Source organism: Rutidosis leptorrhynchoides, chromosome 1 (genome assembly GCF_046630445.1).
Source record: "Rutidosis leptorrhynchoides isolate AG116_Rl617_1_P2 chromosome 1, CSIRO_AGI_Rlap_v1, whole genome shotgun sequence".
Classification (NCBI taxonomy): domain Eukaryota; kingdom Viridiplantae; phylum Streptophyta; class Magnoliopsida; order Asterales; family Asteraceae; genus Rutidosis; species Rutidosis leptorrhynchoides.
This window is the reverse complement of record NC_092333.1, coordinates 507,683,817-507,700,787: the sequence shown is the minus strand read 5'-3', so window position 1 is coordinate 507,700,787 and position 16,971 is coordinate 507,683,817. Positions and strand designations below refer to the sequence as shown.

The window sequence follows — 16,971 nt, the reverse complement described above, 5'->3', positions numbered from 1 at the left end:
TAAACCATGTTGCGGACATCCTCTCAATAACTTTCCAAATCTTGTCCACGCCTCATATAGAGTTTCATTTGGTTTCTGTGTGAACGTAACAATTTCACCTTGATGTCTCAGGGCTTTAGATGCCGGAAAGAATTGTTTAAGAAATTTTTCAACTAAAACGTCCCATGTATCAATCGCCCCTTCAGGTAACGATTCCAACCAATCTTTGGCTTCTCCCTTTAAAGTCCAGGGAAATAACATGAGATATATCTGTTCATCTTCAACTTCTCTTATTTTAAATAGAGTGCAGATCCTGTTAAAGGTACGAAGATGTTCATTTGGATCTTCCTTCGGCGCACCACTAAATTGGCATTGATTAGTCACTATATGTAGAATTTGTCCTTTGATTTCATAATCTGGTGCATTAATATCTGGATGAGTAATTGCGTGACCTTGGCCAGTGCGTTTAGCTCTCATTCGGTCTTCCATACTTAGAGGTTCCAGATTTTCCATGATTGAATTTGTTGAATCTGAATCACTAGAGGATTCTGATTTAATGGTTCGTTCCTCAACAATCTCTGTTTGAATGATTGGTGGTTCAGGAGAAAAAATTAATGGTTCAGGATCTATGAATTGTCCTTGAATATTCTCCGGATTCTCAATTGTGAGGTCGGGTTCAAAAAATGGATTATCGGAAATTTAAATTGGAGTACTTGGTCGACTGGATGATAATTCTAAAGAAAAATCAACGGCGACAATATTTGCTAGATGTCTTGATCGAGTTACAGGTGGTGAACGTACAAAAGGTGGTGAACGTTTTGCTCGGTGCATTCACTGAATATCCTATTAGTTTTTTTTAAAAGAAAGAAAAATTATATAAGTTATCCAATTAATAGACTTTTCTGATTTTGCCCACGTTTCGAATAGCCAAAAGATGCAGCAGAGGGGCAGGATTCATTTGGTCTCAATATAATTGAGTACTGTTTGGCTCCAATAACCCGGTCCACGTACAAATCCAACTATTACTACGAACCAGAAAATTTTGATGTCTATCAATTTAACCGCTTAAAATAATTTTTCGTTGAAATTTAAGAAATTTAGATAAGAAATAGAGAAAATTCTAAGTCCTAAAAACTAGAATGTCGAGAAATAAGAAAGAAAAAGAGCACGTCGAAAAACGTCGAAAAATAAAAGATTGAAAAATAATAAGCGTCGAAAAATAAAAATAAGAAAGTAGCGCTTCGAAACTTAAAAAGGAACTAAAAACTAAGAATTAAAAGTTGCGTCTAAAAATATTAAAGCTTACAAGGAATTCTATATCTCAAATGGCAATATCTTAAAAAAGTACTAAAAACTTAGAACAGTGTCGCAAAATTCTAAAGCACCTAAATCTTAGTCTAAAGAAAAAGCACTTAAGGGATTTTACGGCAAAGCCTAAAAATCTAGAAATAAAAATAACTATGGCAAATACTATGATTTAAAATTAAATACGAGCGAAAAATACAAATATTACGCTAAAACGAATAAAAAAATACAAAATATAAAAATATACTTAAAGTTGTAAAAAGTACAATTTTTATAAAAATATTATTTTTATATTATTTATTTAATAAAACTATTAATTTTATAAATTAATTAAACTAATTATAACTTAATAATACAAATTAAATAAATAACTAAACTAATTAATTAAATAAAACCCTAAAAACTAGATAATTAAATTAATTAAACCCTAGTTTCGTATTAATTGTAGTCCTAGGTTGACCTGTCAGATTGACCTCCGCGAGTGCGGTTAGGTCCAGTTCAAAAGCTCCGCGAGTCGCGGAGGGTCAAATTTAGGCTGAAAAGGGGTTCGTTTTTGCACAGGTTCAGTTTTTTTCTTTTTATTTTTTTTATGTTTTTCTGTTTTATCAAATATATATAAAATATAAATATAACTAAATATTTTTATAAAACAATAAAATACTTATTTTTAAACTCAAAAGTAAAAATACTTTTTTTTAAACTTTATATATTTTTTAACAAACTCTTTTTGTATTTTTATATTTTTATATTAAAAGTAAAACTTATATTTTTATACGAAGGACTTAATAAAAACTTTTACAAAATTATATTATTATTATTATTATTTTTTTATATCATTAGCGTTACGCTTTCGGCGTTTAAGTTCCCCGGCAGCGGCGCCAAAAATACTTGATGTGTGCGAGGCGTACTAAGAAATAGTGTATATTTTACTAGGAAATACTATTAAATACGATACAATTTTACACAAGATATTTATTTATTTATAGAATGGATATACCTAAACCTTGCTACAACACTTATAGGCAGTGTACCTAATCATACAGTAGTGTAGTTTTTAGTAAGTCCGGTTCGTTCCACATGGAAATCTTTTAAACAAAGCTTAACGCTATATTAGTTTTAATTTATAAAAATACAAATATATATATAAGTAATATTATTGTTATAAAAGGGGGTTTTTACCGTTTAATGACCGGTTTGTCGATTTTTAAAACTTTAGTCGTAGTTAAAACCTAATGTAAAATATTAAAAATAAATACAACTTAATTTAAAGCATAAAGTAAATAACGATAATGAAATTGCGATAAATAAAAGTGCGATAAAATACACTTGTGATAATTAAAAAGTACGATAATTAAAAGTGCAATTAAATACAATAACAATAAATAAAAGTGCGATAATTAAAAGTGCAATTAAATATGAAAATAAAGGAATTATGCTTATTTAAACTTCCATAATCATGATGTTTGACGTGTTGATTTTAGTTTATTCCCATGGGTTAATTGTCCATTGTCCTGGATTATTTAATATGTCCTTCTGGTTTTTGTCCACAACAGTCCATCAGTCATAAATATAAAGTGCGAGTGTCCTCGTCAAATTATCCTTATATCCGAAGTCAAATATTCCAACTAATTGGGGACTTAAACTGTAACAAGGTCTTAATACTTTGTTTAATAATTACACCAGGATATCGACTGCGTGTAACCCAAGGTTTTAATACTTTGTTATCAATTATGCCAAGTGTCCTTGTACATAATTTCACCCCTGTTTTAATAATTCCATAGACTATTAATCCATTCCCGTGTCCGGTTAAATGAACGATTATTCGTACATATAAATATCCCGCCCATCGTGTCCGATTGAGTCTATATGGTTATTTATAGGTACGTCCAATTGTAAATCTTTATATTAAAATTAACAAACTATCATTTAGTTAAACAAATATAAAGCCCATTAATAGCCCATAGTCTAATTTCCACAAGTGTCGTTCTTTTGTCCAAACCCCAATTATGGTACAAAGCCCAATTACCCAATTTTAGTAATTAGCCCAACATCATGATTACTTCGTTTTAAATAAGCATAATAATAACTTAGCTACGAGACATTAATGTAAAAAGGTTGAACATAACTTACAATGATTAAAAATAGCGTAGCGTTACACGGACAGAATTTCGACTTACACCCTTACAACATTCACTAACATACCCTTATTTTAGTAATTAGCCCAACATCATGATTACTTCGTTTTAAATAAGCATAATAATAACTTAGCTACGAGACATTAATGTAAAAAGGTTGAACATAACTTACAATGATTAAAAATAGCGTAGCGTTACACGGACAGAATTTCGACTTACACCCTTACAACATTCGCTAACATACCCTTATTATTAGAATTAAAATTAAAATTAAAATTAAAATTATAATATATATATATATATATATATATATATATATATATATATATATATATATATATATATATATATATACGTAAGAGATAGATTAGAAAAAGATGTGTAAAAATCGGCCGAATGCTCGGCCTTTTATAGGCCCACGTAATACTGTTTGACCTTCGCGAGTGCGGAGGTTTTTGTCTTCAAAGCTCCGCGAGTGCGGAGCCCCTGATTCCAGCTAACATAAGTTTGGCTCCTAGCTTGCCGACGGATTTTATTATATAAATATAATATATATATATAATTTATATAATTAATTATATATTATATTATATTTATATACATAATTAATTTGTAACTTTCGGTCCGTTGCGTCGTACGTTGAAAGCTGGTTCATGTCTCGGTTTCGGATTTTCGAACGTCCTTTCGTATAATTTAATATCTTGTACTTTGCGTTTAGCGTCTTGTACTCTTGTAATTTTGAGACGTTTCTCATCAATAATTGGAACCTCTTTGATTGTACTTTGTACTTTTGAGCTTTTTGGTCATTTGCGTCTTCAATTCGTCGAATCTGTCTTTTGTCTTCACCTTTTATTATTTAAACGAATATCACTTGTAAATAGAACAATTGCAACTAAATATTTGTCTTTCTTGAGGGATAATGCTATGAAATATATGTTTGTTTTTAGCATTATCATCAGACTTATCCGAACCATGAGAGGATCTGTCTCGTACAATGGGGGGCACCGTGCAAATTAGCTTATAAGACTAATGAATCAGATCTCCAGAAAGGATAATCTCCTTAAAGATCAAAAATCAGCTTTTAAGACTGATATTACTCAATCCTTGAGATTGACTTTTAAAGATTGAGAATTACAAACTCATGGAATTCGATGATATCTAAACTCGAGCTTGAACGAGAAAATATTTTGATCAAATTACAAACCGATTTGTTTTCTGAAAACCCTATTTTCAATACGTTCATTACCGTTAAACGTAAAATCCTAGAATTCACCTGGAATTCATTAGGTCACCTGAACCAAATCGGGTGTCAACCGTAAGAACGGTGGTTGTATAGCATGGTCGAAGACAGGACCTTGTGCCAGACCGAAAAAATATAGGGTGATCTTTACTATTGCTCCTACAAAGAATAGTAATTGCATCCAACACGATATAGACCATAATCAAAAGCATGTCATTAGACATTGCCTTAACAGTTGCTTGTTCAACGCTTTCTTTTACAACCAGACGGTAGTTTACCGAAAGGTAATATACGGAGCAAGTAAACTGGACGTGTTGCTTTCCTAATACAAGGTTAGCAAGTGGGTGACACAAAACTGCAAGTTTTAAGCTAAAATTTTCAAATCTGAAACCCACAAAACCCACAAAAATATTTTGCAAACACCTGTGAAGGGTTATTCCGGAAAACTTATCTAGGGTAAAAGCAAGATTGAATTTTCAAAAGATCAAATGTTTTCATAGAGATCCAATTTCCTTAAGGATCTAAATTTTCATAGTCATGTGGAACTGTAAACCACATCATTACTATCATTTTTCATACCGCTGTATTGAAATCACTGATGTACAAAGTGTGAAGAATAAAGAAGTGATTCAAGTATGTTTATATTCAAGTTCTATATTGCTTGAGCACAAGCAACGCTCAAGTGTGGGAATATTTAATAATGCTAAAAACAAACATATATTTCATAGCATTATCCCTCAAGAAAGACAAGCTTTTAGTTGCAATTGTTCTATTTACAAGTGATATTCGTTTAAATATTAAAAGGTGAAGACAAAAGACAGATTTGACGATTTGAAGACGCAAATGACCAAAACGCTAAAAAGTACAAAGTACAATCAAAGTGGTTCAATTTATTGATGAGAAACGTCTCAAAATTACAAGAGTACAAGCTGCAAAATGCAAAGTACAAGATATTAAATCGTACGAAAGGACGTTCGAAAATTCGGAACCGGGACATGAACCAACTATCAACGCGCAACTCAACGGAGCTAAAATTACAAGTCAACGATGCACAAGAATATAATATAATATATAACTAATTATATAAAATTATATATATTATATTATATATATTAAATAATCGAGCAGCCCACGTTTTAAAAGCAAAATATCTGAGTACAGCTGGCCATGCGATCGCATGGCCAGGAAGAAGGATTATCATGCGATCGCATGAGCCCAGGAGTCAGGCCACATCTATAAATTGAAGCATTTTTCGGACGAATGATATACAATATATATCCATTTATCATCATACTCTCAATATATATTTATATTTTAATTTTAATTTTAATTTTAAGTTAATAATAATAAGGTTATAGTGGCGAATGTTTGTAAGTCAAAATTCTGTCCGTGTAACACTACGCGATTAATACTCATTGTAAGTTATGTTCAACCTTTTTAAATTAATGTCTCGTAGCTAAATTATTATTATGCTTATTTAAGCCGAAGTAATCGTGATGTTGGGCTAAATATTAAAGACGGTGTTATTAGGCTTTGTACCATAATTGGGGTTTGGGCAAAAGACTGACACTTGTCGAAATTAGACTGACTATGGGCTATTAATGGGCTTTATATTTTTTCAACTGAATGATAGTTCGTTAATTTAATACACAGATTTACAATTTGAGGTAATTATAAATAACCACGTACATTCGATCGGATACGATGGGCGGGATATTTATAAATACTAATAATCGTTCATTTAACCGGACACGGGGATGGATTAATAGTCAATGGACTCATTAAAACAGGGGTAGATTACATACAAGGACACTTGGTGTAATTGTTAATAAAGTATTAAAACCTTGGATTGCACACAGTCGATAACCTGGTGTAATCATTAACAATGTATTAAAACCTTATTACAGTTTAAGTCCCCAATTAGTTGGAATATTTGACTTCGGGTATAAGGATAATTTGACGAGGACACTCGCACTTTATATTTATGACTGATGGACTGTTATGGACAAAAACCAGATGGACATATCGAATAATCCAGGACAAAGGACAATTAACCCATGGTAATAAATTAAAATTAACACGTCAAATATCATGATTACGGAAGTTTAAATAAGCATAATTCCTTTATTTTATATCTCATCGCACCTTTAATTATTGTACTTTTAATTATCGCAATTTTATTTATCGTCATTTTATTTATCGCACTTTAAATTATCGCACTTTTATTATCGTTATTTACTTTACGCTTTAAATTAAGTCATTTGTATATTTAATATTTTACATTAAGTTTTAAATGCGACTTAAGACATAAAATCGACAAACCGGTCATTAAACGGTGAAAACCCCCTTTTATAATAATAATAATACTACTTATATATATATATATATATATATATATATATATATATATATATATATATATATATATATATATGGGCAGGATCAATGGGGAAGTAACCAATCGAGGGGAAGTGGGGGGAAGCAAAATTTTTTTTTTTCGTTTTTTTTTTAAATTTTTTTTCCGGCATCAAGATCACACGAAAATATGAACATTTAGAAGAGACACCTCGTGATGAATGTTATTATTTAGGCGGGAAAACGATCGATAAAAATAACAATCAAGATAATATTGTTCGTGAAGAATATGAACGTTTTTTTTCTTCATGTTTTGTGAAGTAAAATTTAGCCCGATTTAGAGTTTAGGGTTTAGGGCTTAGGGTTTAGGGTTTGGTGTTTTGGGTTTATTCCACAAACCCAAAACACCAAACCCTAAACTCTAAGCCCTAAACCCTAAACTCTAAACCGTTCGTGTTAAAAACTCAATCTAAATCCTAAATCTAAACCCTAAATCTAAACCCTAAATTTCTAAACCCTAATATCTAAACCCTATAAACCCTAATATCTAAACCCCAATAGCTAAAACCTCAAAATACGCTCGAAAAACACGATAATTGTTATATATTACTTCTTCGAGCGTTTTCCCGTCAAAATAAAAACATTTATCACAAAGTGTCTCTACTAAATGTTCATATTTTCATCTCATCTATAATGTTCGTGAACAAAGTTTTTTCAAAAAACGAAAAAAAAAAGTTTTTGCTTCCCCCCGCTTCCCACCGAATGGTTACTTCCCTCTTGATCCTACCACTATATATATATATATACAAATATATACAAATATAGTTTAAAATAAATATAGCGTTAAATTTAGTTGTATCCCTGTGGAACGAACCGAACTTACTAAAAACTACACTACTCTACGATTAGGTACACTGCCTATAAGTGTTGTAGCAAGGTTTAGGTATATCCACTCTATAAATAAATAACTTGTGTAAAATTGTATCGTATTTAATAGTATTTCGCAATAAAAATATAACTATTTCGTATACACCTCGCATAACATCAGTATGTTTTCGAGGTTAAAAGATGGTTATCATCTAACTTTGAAATGAAGGATATAGGTGAAGCTTAATATATCCTTGGAGTTAAGATTTCAAGGGATCGCTCAAGGAAGTTGTTGGCTCTTTCGCAAGAGACTTATATCAACAAGATTCTTGAACGTTTGAACATGCATAAATGTAACCCCATAGACACTCCTATGGCGATTGGTGATACGTTGAGCATTAGAGAGTGTCCACAAACTCCATAAGAGAAACATAAAATGAAAAATGTTCCTTATGCTAGTGCGGTTGGAAGTCTCATGTATGCTATGATGTGTACGAGACCGAATATCTGCTTTGCTGTTGGCATGGTAAACCGATACCAATCCAATCCAGGTTTAACCCATTGGAAAGGTGAAAAGGCTACTTAGGTATCTTAAGGGTACTAGTCATTACTCTTTGTGCTACGAAGGAAATGATCTGCAAATGAGTGGCTATACTGATGTTGATTGGGGAAGAGATATAGATGAAAGAAAATCCACCTCTGGCTTTGTTTTTCTGTTTAACAAAGGTGCTATATCTTGGAGTAGCAAGAAACAATCATGTATTTCATTGTCTACAATGGAAGCTGAATTTGTGGCATTTTCAGCTGCTGTGCAAGAAGCTGTGTGGCTTAATCGATTTTTGAGTAGTTTGGGGGTTGTTGGCAATACCATTGATCGAGCATTGATATACTCTAATAATGAGGCTGCCATTGCATATTCAAAAGACCCCAAGTTCCATTGAAAAACAAAGCACATTGACATAAAGTACAATTATGCGAAGGACAAGGTTGCAAGAAAGGAAGTAAGTATGGAGTACATATCTACGCATGATATGGTAGCAGATCCTTTGACAAAACCTATACCTAGAGATGCATTTGTTAAGCATGTTAGTTCTCAAGGATTACGTAGATTGTGACGAATGTACTATTTAATAAATGTACTTACAAATTTTTGTTTATATCCAATGCAATAAGTTTTCTTTTAAATCCTTGCTTTATTGTTCGCTATTTGTGTTGCGAATTGAGAAAAGTATGTCAGACAGATACAAGATTAGTCCACTCACATGGGTAATCAATTCCATTTCATGTGACAAATGAAAAAGTGGTGTATATTAAGCATATTGTTTTAGTGACAATTGAGAGCTCAAGATTGAGATAATTAGACGCCACATTTGTAAGTGTACAAATATTATGTGAATTTTCACAATTCACCTTATCTGTCATGAGTATCCAGATGTGAGTCTTCAGAGTTTATGAGTAGATAAGTGAACTCGAGTTTTGAACATTGTGTATGTTTGAACTATCATCTGTGCAACATTGATTTAAAGACATACCTCCATTGTGAAGGAGAAATGTTGCAGCATGTGATTCATACCACATGTGATCAAGACGACCAAAAAGAGAAATAAAAGAAACGATCTCTACTTCTATAATATGTGAGTCCCTTAAGGTATTAGTAACCTCAATTTAATGTCCTTATGACTTTTTCTTGTCTCTTGAAGCTTAGTTTAATGTTTGATATCTTAAGGCGTTGCTTAAGGGTTATGAGTGATTCAACCTGGGTGAACGTTCTTAGAAAAGCAAGTTGAGCTAAGGCCAATGGATTCCAAGAGAAGGGAAGATCATTTGAAGTTCACATTAACTTGTATTCACCGGTCGACCAATTATCTTTTGTCTTAGTGAAAAGTCTTAGTGATAAATGATAATTGTGAATACAAAAGGGTTTTATGAGTAAAATTGAGATCATGCGAGTTACTAATGTGATTAATGATCTAGGACATTGCATACTAAATCTACTCTTTCTAAATTTATTGAGATGCTATATATTCCTAACAGATGTATAGCAATTGAGCTCTCAAAGTATGCCGATCGCACAGCCTAGTTCCCAGTATGAATGGTTTGCTTACTACACGGTATGTTTTTCAAGATATATGAGTATATCAAAATTTTTTGTGTGCGAGTGGGAGATGTTAGAAATTGATTGTTTATCACCCACAAACAAATGAAAGTGGGAGTGGTTCAAAAAGAAGTGTTGGAGTAGTTGAACCAATTACTATCTCATTTGGCACATTGTGAGAGTGGTTCAAAAAGAAGTGTTGGAGTAGTTGAACCAATTACTATCTCATTTGGCACATTGTACATGTTTGGGGGTTGCTAACCCATTATATATTATTATCTTCTGCATGTAACAAAAGAATTCGAATAACATACTGAGAAATAATTCTTTTGAGAGGTTGTGAGTATAATTGTTCAAGTGGAACATTGCAATCCGTTGAAGGACTTAGGCCGTGAAACTGTGAAAGCTTTCCATTTGTGATTGTTTTCCTGACCAGTGATCTAAACGTCGATCATACTCGTTTTCGTTGCTCGTATTTGGTATGTCTCGAATTTATATTTATACTACAGTAGGTGATGTGATTGGTATTTGAATGGTAAAATATTAAAAAGGTGGAGAGAGAAATAACATGAGATAATCAGCAGCTGCCACCTCATCTTCACGCCCTCTCTCTTCTGCGTTTATTGAAGACAAACGCCCCGCCGCAAACGCCCCATTCCGGACGTTTGTGGGGCGTTTCTAGTGACATGTAGGCGGCGATGAGGGAAGAAACGCTGCGATAACCATAGTCTTATAAGCTTAGCCATCACATTTTCTCCTTACAATGTCACCAGATCCTCAGACCCGTATCCATACCCAAATCAGAACTCGTCGTGGTTCACATTGTCACCGTCATCCTAACGAACAAGTTACCGGACTATGCGCATTATGCCTTCGAGATCGACTTACGTATCTTGATTCATCATCATCTTCCACTGGTCAACTCCATGTGGAACAAGAAAATATAATCTCATTCCCCTTAAGTCGCCGCACTAGAGGTCATGCTGTGCCGGAACTTCGCCGTAAGAAATTTGTTGCCGTTGAGAAATGCGAGGTTTTGAAATCCGATCAACTTCGAAAGTCATGTGACGTTAGGGTTACTAGTAAGCTTACAAATCTCTTTGATTCAAATGATACGAAGAAATTGGGGTTTTTGAGCATTACAGTGCATGTGTTAGAGATATTCGAAGATAATAATAATGATAATAAGAATCAATATCATGATGACTGTAATGAAATTAGAGTTTCAAAAACTATGGATTCAAATGATATATACGTACCTAAAAAGTTGATGATATTGATGGTGGGGATTTGAGGACAATGAAGGAACATATTGAAATGAAATTGCAGAATAAAAAGAGAAATTTTTGGAATGCAGCTTTAGGTTTCGGTCAGAAATTACGAAAATGGAGACAAAAGAATAAGCGAAATGATAAGTCAAACTTAGTCAAACCTGAGGTTGTAGAATATGGATTGGGTAGAAGGTCTTGTGATACAGCACTTAGGTTTTTGATTGATACTAATCAAATAGAGTAACATCGGGCTTCTTGGGATGGATATATGATTGCAAGAACAATCCCTACGCTTACACCGATCCTACCTAGTATTGATAATGATATAATGTTGCCATCTGTAAACAAAAAGATTATGTTGAAGGAAGATTTGTTGAGTTCGTCTGCTAAGTCTAATTCAGATTCTTCAGGGAGTAGTAGTTCAAGCTCCGTGAAAAGTTCATGTTCCAAAACAAGGAATGATGATGTTTGTCAAGAAACTAAGTTGGTTATAATTGAGAAAGAGTTAAAATATTGGCATTTGCGATCCTTGAGTGAATTTCCAGTCAAGAATTCAAATGGGCGTAACAGGGAAATAAACAGTAGCTGGAGAAAGATGTCTAATTTGTTATGGAATAATAAGAAGACTAGAGATTTTGTTGAAGAAACAATGCAATTCATGGTGTTAAAAGAGGGGATTTGAGTGACATATTAGTTACAAATAGTAGTTATGTGGGCCCAAGGGAATTATTACATCTAAGAGTTGAAGAGGGTGGTAGGCATTCCAAAGTTGTTAATTATAGTAGTGTAATTATGTGTAGCCTCTTAAGTTACTTTGTTTTATTTGCTATCTGCACCAAGCATTGCATAATATTGTGAATTTTAATGCTTGGTGCTCTGTTTTGGAATTAGTTATAAGATAACTTTAATAGGTTCTTGTATGTGTTGGAACATTTCTTGTGTTTCTAAGATAGTTAAATTAACAAAGCCATACTAAACTGATGCATTTGTTCACCTTTCAAGTTTTGCCCTTGCAGCAGTAATTTAATTAGAATTTAGAAACTGTTCATTGAGGTTCCAAATATGAAGAAACTGGCAATCCAACTTCAACTTCTGTTGTTAGCTAGCTTGTTGTATTGTACTTGCATGGGCGTTTTCGATACATGTGCAGAGTGTGCAACCGAACAGAGACCCAAATTTTATAGGGGACCCGAATTTAAAAAAATAATAATGCTCATTTTTATATACAGTAGCGACATATTACTGAAATAAAAAATCTAAATCATAATTAGTTAGTTTACACATTACGAGTTAAAACAAGATTATTTATTATTGTTTGGCCCATTAGTTTAATTGGCTCAATTCAACCATATATGAATTCAGACATTCAATCATACGTGATACATACTTACATTTATACATATGGGGCCCGTTTATATGTGTCGAACAAGGCTCACAGAATCATTGAGACGGCCCTGTGTACTTGAATGCACTTATAATTACCCAATTAGGGGGAAAAAAATAAATACGTGATTTATTTGTTTGTTACTTATACTTCATTTTTTCATTAACAAGTATAGGAACCTCTGGTTTGTGAATATGAAATCCATGGATGCCCCAACTCTAATCCATATAATGCAAGTAAAAATGGTGACCACTTCTCCACCTTAAACTTTGAAACACATTAAAGGAACTGTGTTTGCAAATCCACCAGAAAACCAAAAATATATGAACATAACATACAATTCCATTAAAGAAAACAAAATTGTTAAATAAAACAAAGGAATAAACCGATCCACAATCTGTGAAAACATAGATCCTACTTAATAAACAAATTCCAAAATCTTTAAAAATAAATCAAAGAAAAAACAAAATGGTGAACATTTCACATCAAGGCTTGTCTCGTGATCGTTCGTTTTCATCATTGAAGTATCTCTTCCAAAACCAGTGTTTTTTCCATACCTTATCATTCATTTCATCAATCGGAACACCTTTAGTTTCCGGGATAAATAAGGCAGCGTAGATCAGCATAATGAGAATCCAAGTGGTAAAGAAAAAGAAGATTAACGAGCGCATATAACATAACATTGTAAGAAAAGCTTGAGCGATTAAGAAGGTGAATATCATGTTCATACTAACTGCGACAAAAAACCCTGCGGTTCTTGTTTCTAGTGGAAATATTTCACTTGGAATCAACCACCCTAACGGTCCCCACGACCAAGCAAACCCCGCTACGAAGAAGCAAATCAGAAAAAGCACCACCAATGAGTACGTCTTTGGTAAAACATTTGTAGCTTTTAAAAACGCCATAATTATTCCTCCCGTTACACTCTGCAAAACATATTCAAAAAATTGCATAAAGATAACAACTCGATTGCAATCGGAGTATCTAAACTTTATTTTGGCACTCTGAGTCCTTATAGCTTCATTTTTTTGCACAGCTCGTCCCTCAGTCTGACGATCGTTAATTGTTTTCGTTAACTCCCCTCACATGCTAAGCACATGGCAAATCCGTCATTATACCTTTGGTCTTTCTTTCATTTTCTAAATTAGGGGGGAAATAAACCTTGTACTACATGCTAAATCACTTGTATAACTTTTTTTTAACGATAACTGAATTAAACGTGTGTAACTTAGCTATATATCGAATGCTTTTACCTGAGCGATAAGCATTTGGATGGCAGCTTGAATCAGCAAAAACCGTCTTCCAACTTTATCGACACAAAATACAGCCACCAACGTAGCAAACACATTAATGGTCCCAGTAACAACAGCTGATAGTAACGACGCATCACTATGAAAACCCATCGTTTGAAACAAAACCGGTGCGTAAAACATGATCACATTAATGCCTGTAAACTGTTGGAACATTTGAAGAATTGCTGACGTAATCAGCTGAGGTCGGCTTGATCGTTTCATTAAGTTCTTAAACGGGTGTTTGATCCGTTTAGCTAACTCAGTAGTGGCTACAATTTCATCATATTCTTTTTGTACATCTTGTACCCCTCTGATTTTTCGAAGTGTTGCGAACCCACGTTCTGGGTAACCACGCTCGACTAAGCTTGCAGGCGTTTCAACAATTATTAATGAACCGATGGCTAGGAACAGAGCAGGGATGGCTGCACCACCTAACGATATTCTCCAACCATAAGGATGGGTTGAGGTGAAGTAATTAACTATGTTTGCGAATAATATTCCTGCAGTTACGAATAATTGAAAGCAGACGTTTAATCCCCCTCGGAACTTGGGTGGAGCAATCTCTGATATGAAAAGCGGCACTGCCTGCATACGTTCGCAAAAACATATTAAATTACTCTACTTGTATTACCAAATAATTACAAGTAACGATCTACTCATCTACACACAAGTAAACCAGTACTAAAAGCTAAATAGAAGTGTGACATTTTCTAAATATTAGTCACAAAGAATGCTTATATATAGATCTTTATAATGGTGAACATGCAACAGACAGAATATTTAAATGTTTGTTGAAGACTTGTCTTGGTCTTATTTTGTGTAAATAGTAGTAAATCAATTGTACCGAGTATTTATGTAAACTAAACTATCTCAAGTATACTGCATGAATTGATTGATATAAAAATGATCAGTTGGTTTCATAAAAAAAAAGTATGAAAGTTTTTTTTCCTTAAACAACATAAAATTTCATTAGCATACTAGTAGCAACTAATTACATATATAGAAGCTAATATAGAAATGAAACATTTAAGGAGGATTTATGTAAACTAAATATATAGATATTTCTATGTGATTAGTTGCTAGTATGCTAATGAAAGTGTATGTTGTTAATTTAAGGAAAAAAACTATCATACTGTTTTTTTTTTTTTATGAAACTAACTGATCATTTTTATATATAAAAAATAACATTTAGATTACATTAAAAATACCAATTAACAGTTTGAAAGTTTTTTCCTTTAAACAACATAAAATTTCATTAGGCAATTAATTGCATTATGACATTGTAACTTAAAACAGTTTTTAAGTATTAATTAAGTAAAATTTGCTTCTTGGAGATGATTTTGAAATATAACATTGAGTCATTGATAACACAGAAACCAAATCAAGTTTAGGTTTATTATAAAACTTGCATCATGTTACTAGCTCCAATGAAATCAGTAGTGTTATATACATCATCTGATCAATTAATTAAGCATGTTCCTACTAATTAAGTAAATAAATTACCTGATTACCATATCCGACTCCAGCGCCCAGAAAAATCCTACCAAAGATGAGCATCATAAGGTTCATGGCGGCAGCATTAAGAGCAACACCAACCAAGAAGAACACGGCGGCTAGTCGAATTGTGATTCTTCTTCCGTACTTTTTGCAACATTTGGATGCGAAAAAACTAGAAACAACGGCAGCAAGGTAGAGTGAAGAGGTGAATAGCTGAAGAAATTGATCGTCGAATTTACAGTAATTATCTTCTTTCGCATGGTGCTTTTTTACGTAAACCGTAGGAAAAAACTTTTTTAAAAACACATCCATTGATGTCACTCCTCCTACATAACACCAATACTCACATTCATTAGTTAAATAACATGATATATATTAACTTTAACCATAACATTATAACAAAGTTAAATAACATGTCACACTAACAATCATAAAAGTTAAGAGAATATTATATCTATCATTGCAAATTACTCCGTCTTTGATTAATAAATAAATATTTGAAATAATAATTTGATAGATTCTGCGTTGATCATTTGTTACGTTTTTCACTGCTAATCTTACTAGCATAGTATAATCATTTCGTTGGAAATAAAATAAAAAAAAAATCTGATAACCAAAATGGATCTTTAATTTATCAATGATCATATAATAGAAAAAGATCGAATAATTTAAATTATTAATGAATATTATTTGTCAAATTACATCACATTTTGGAATTTGAATTCAAATTTTCTTGGATCTAGGTTTAGGGTTTTCTATTTTTTAAATTAAAAATGAACGTACGTAATTAATTAAAGAAAGAGGGACAACCTGAAATACCAATATCGTAACCAAACATGAGGCCACCGAAGGCAGCAATTATAGAACAAACAACCACTTGGCCGGTGAGTTTGGCCAGAACATCTTGGCCGGCACCGCCATTGACAGCCATTACCGGAGAAGGCATGATGGTGGAAATGTATGTAAACTTTATCAACAAATGAATTAAGGGTACGTACGTGTGTGTATATGTGTTTCTTTTTTTAATTTATTTACAAATAGCCTTATTTATAGATCTTTGTTGAAACATTCTGCTACTGATTTTATCCGAACTTGTCAATCTTATATCCCTTCATTTTCTCAGTGTTCGTTGCATTTTTTATATATATAATCCAAATATCCAAATATATACATGCATGTGTTTATCCATATCCACTAATTTACTTACTTAAAAAATCAGGTAGCTTCCTTATTAAACTCTATTAAGTACATTTATGTTATTATCCATCAACGTGTATATATATATATATATATATATATATATATGGTGAGGATCCATGGAGAACTCATGGTAGTTGAGAACTCATGGAACTCGTGCAGATTCACTAAATCTGCGTGCAGATTCACATATTTTTTTTTTTTTTTTTTTTGCAGATTTTTTTTTCTGTTCAGAATTTTTTTTTTTGCAGATTCAGTCAATCTGCGTGCAGATTAACGATTTTTTCCAGTTTTTTTTTTTTATACAGATCGACTTTTTTTCAATTTTTTTTTTATGCAGATTGAGTCAATCTG

The 16,971-nt window shown here is 32.6% G+C and overlaps 1 protein-coding gene and 1 pseudogene across 1 annotated transcript; one reads left to right on the top strand and one right to left on the bottom strand.

The window, feature by feature from the left end:
* The first annotated feature begins 10,739 nt into the window (after positions 1-10,739).
* LOC139841374 (protein OCTOPUS-like) lies at positions 10,740-12,105 on the top strand (annotated as a pseudogene).
* A 1,011-nt stretch (positions 12,106-13,116) lies between these two features.
* Positions 13,117-16,366, bottom strand: LOC139841366 (sugar transport protein 8-like). Its single transcript, XM_071831589.1, has 4 exons — positions 16,231-16,366; positions 15,427-15,746; positions 13,885-14,508; positions 13,117-13,557 (listed from the first exon to the last, which is right to left on the bottom strand). Exons 1-4 carry the CDS (start codon positions 16,364-16,366, stop codon positions 13,117-13,119), a joined length of 1,521 nt encoding a protein of 506 aa, XP_071687690.1.
* Positions 16,367-16,971: the final 605 nt, after the last annotated feature.

Bases quoted from the DNA above. Each gene is read 5' to 3' on its own strand.
- LOC139841366 (XM_071831589.1), bottom strand. From the start codon at position 16,366: ATGCCTTCTCCGGTAATGGCTGTCAATGGCGGTGCCGGCCAAGATGTT. The intron at 14,509-15,426 runs GTAATTTATTTA...GAACGTATGCAG, and splicing joins GAGTCGGATATGGTAATCAG to GCAGTGCCGCTTTTCATATC. The intron at 13,558-13,884 runs GTAAAAGCATTC...TATGTTTTGCAG, and splicing joins TCCAAATGCTTATCGCTCAG to AGTGTAACGGGAGGAATAAT.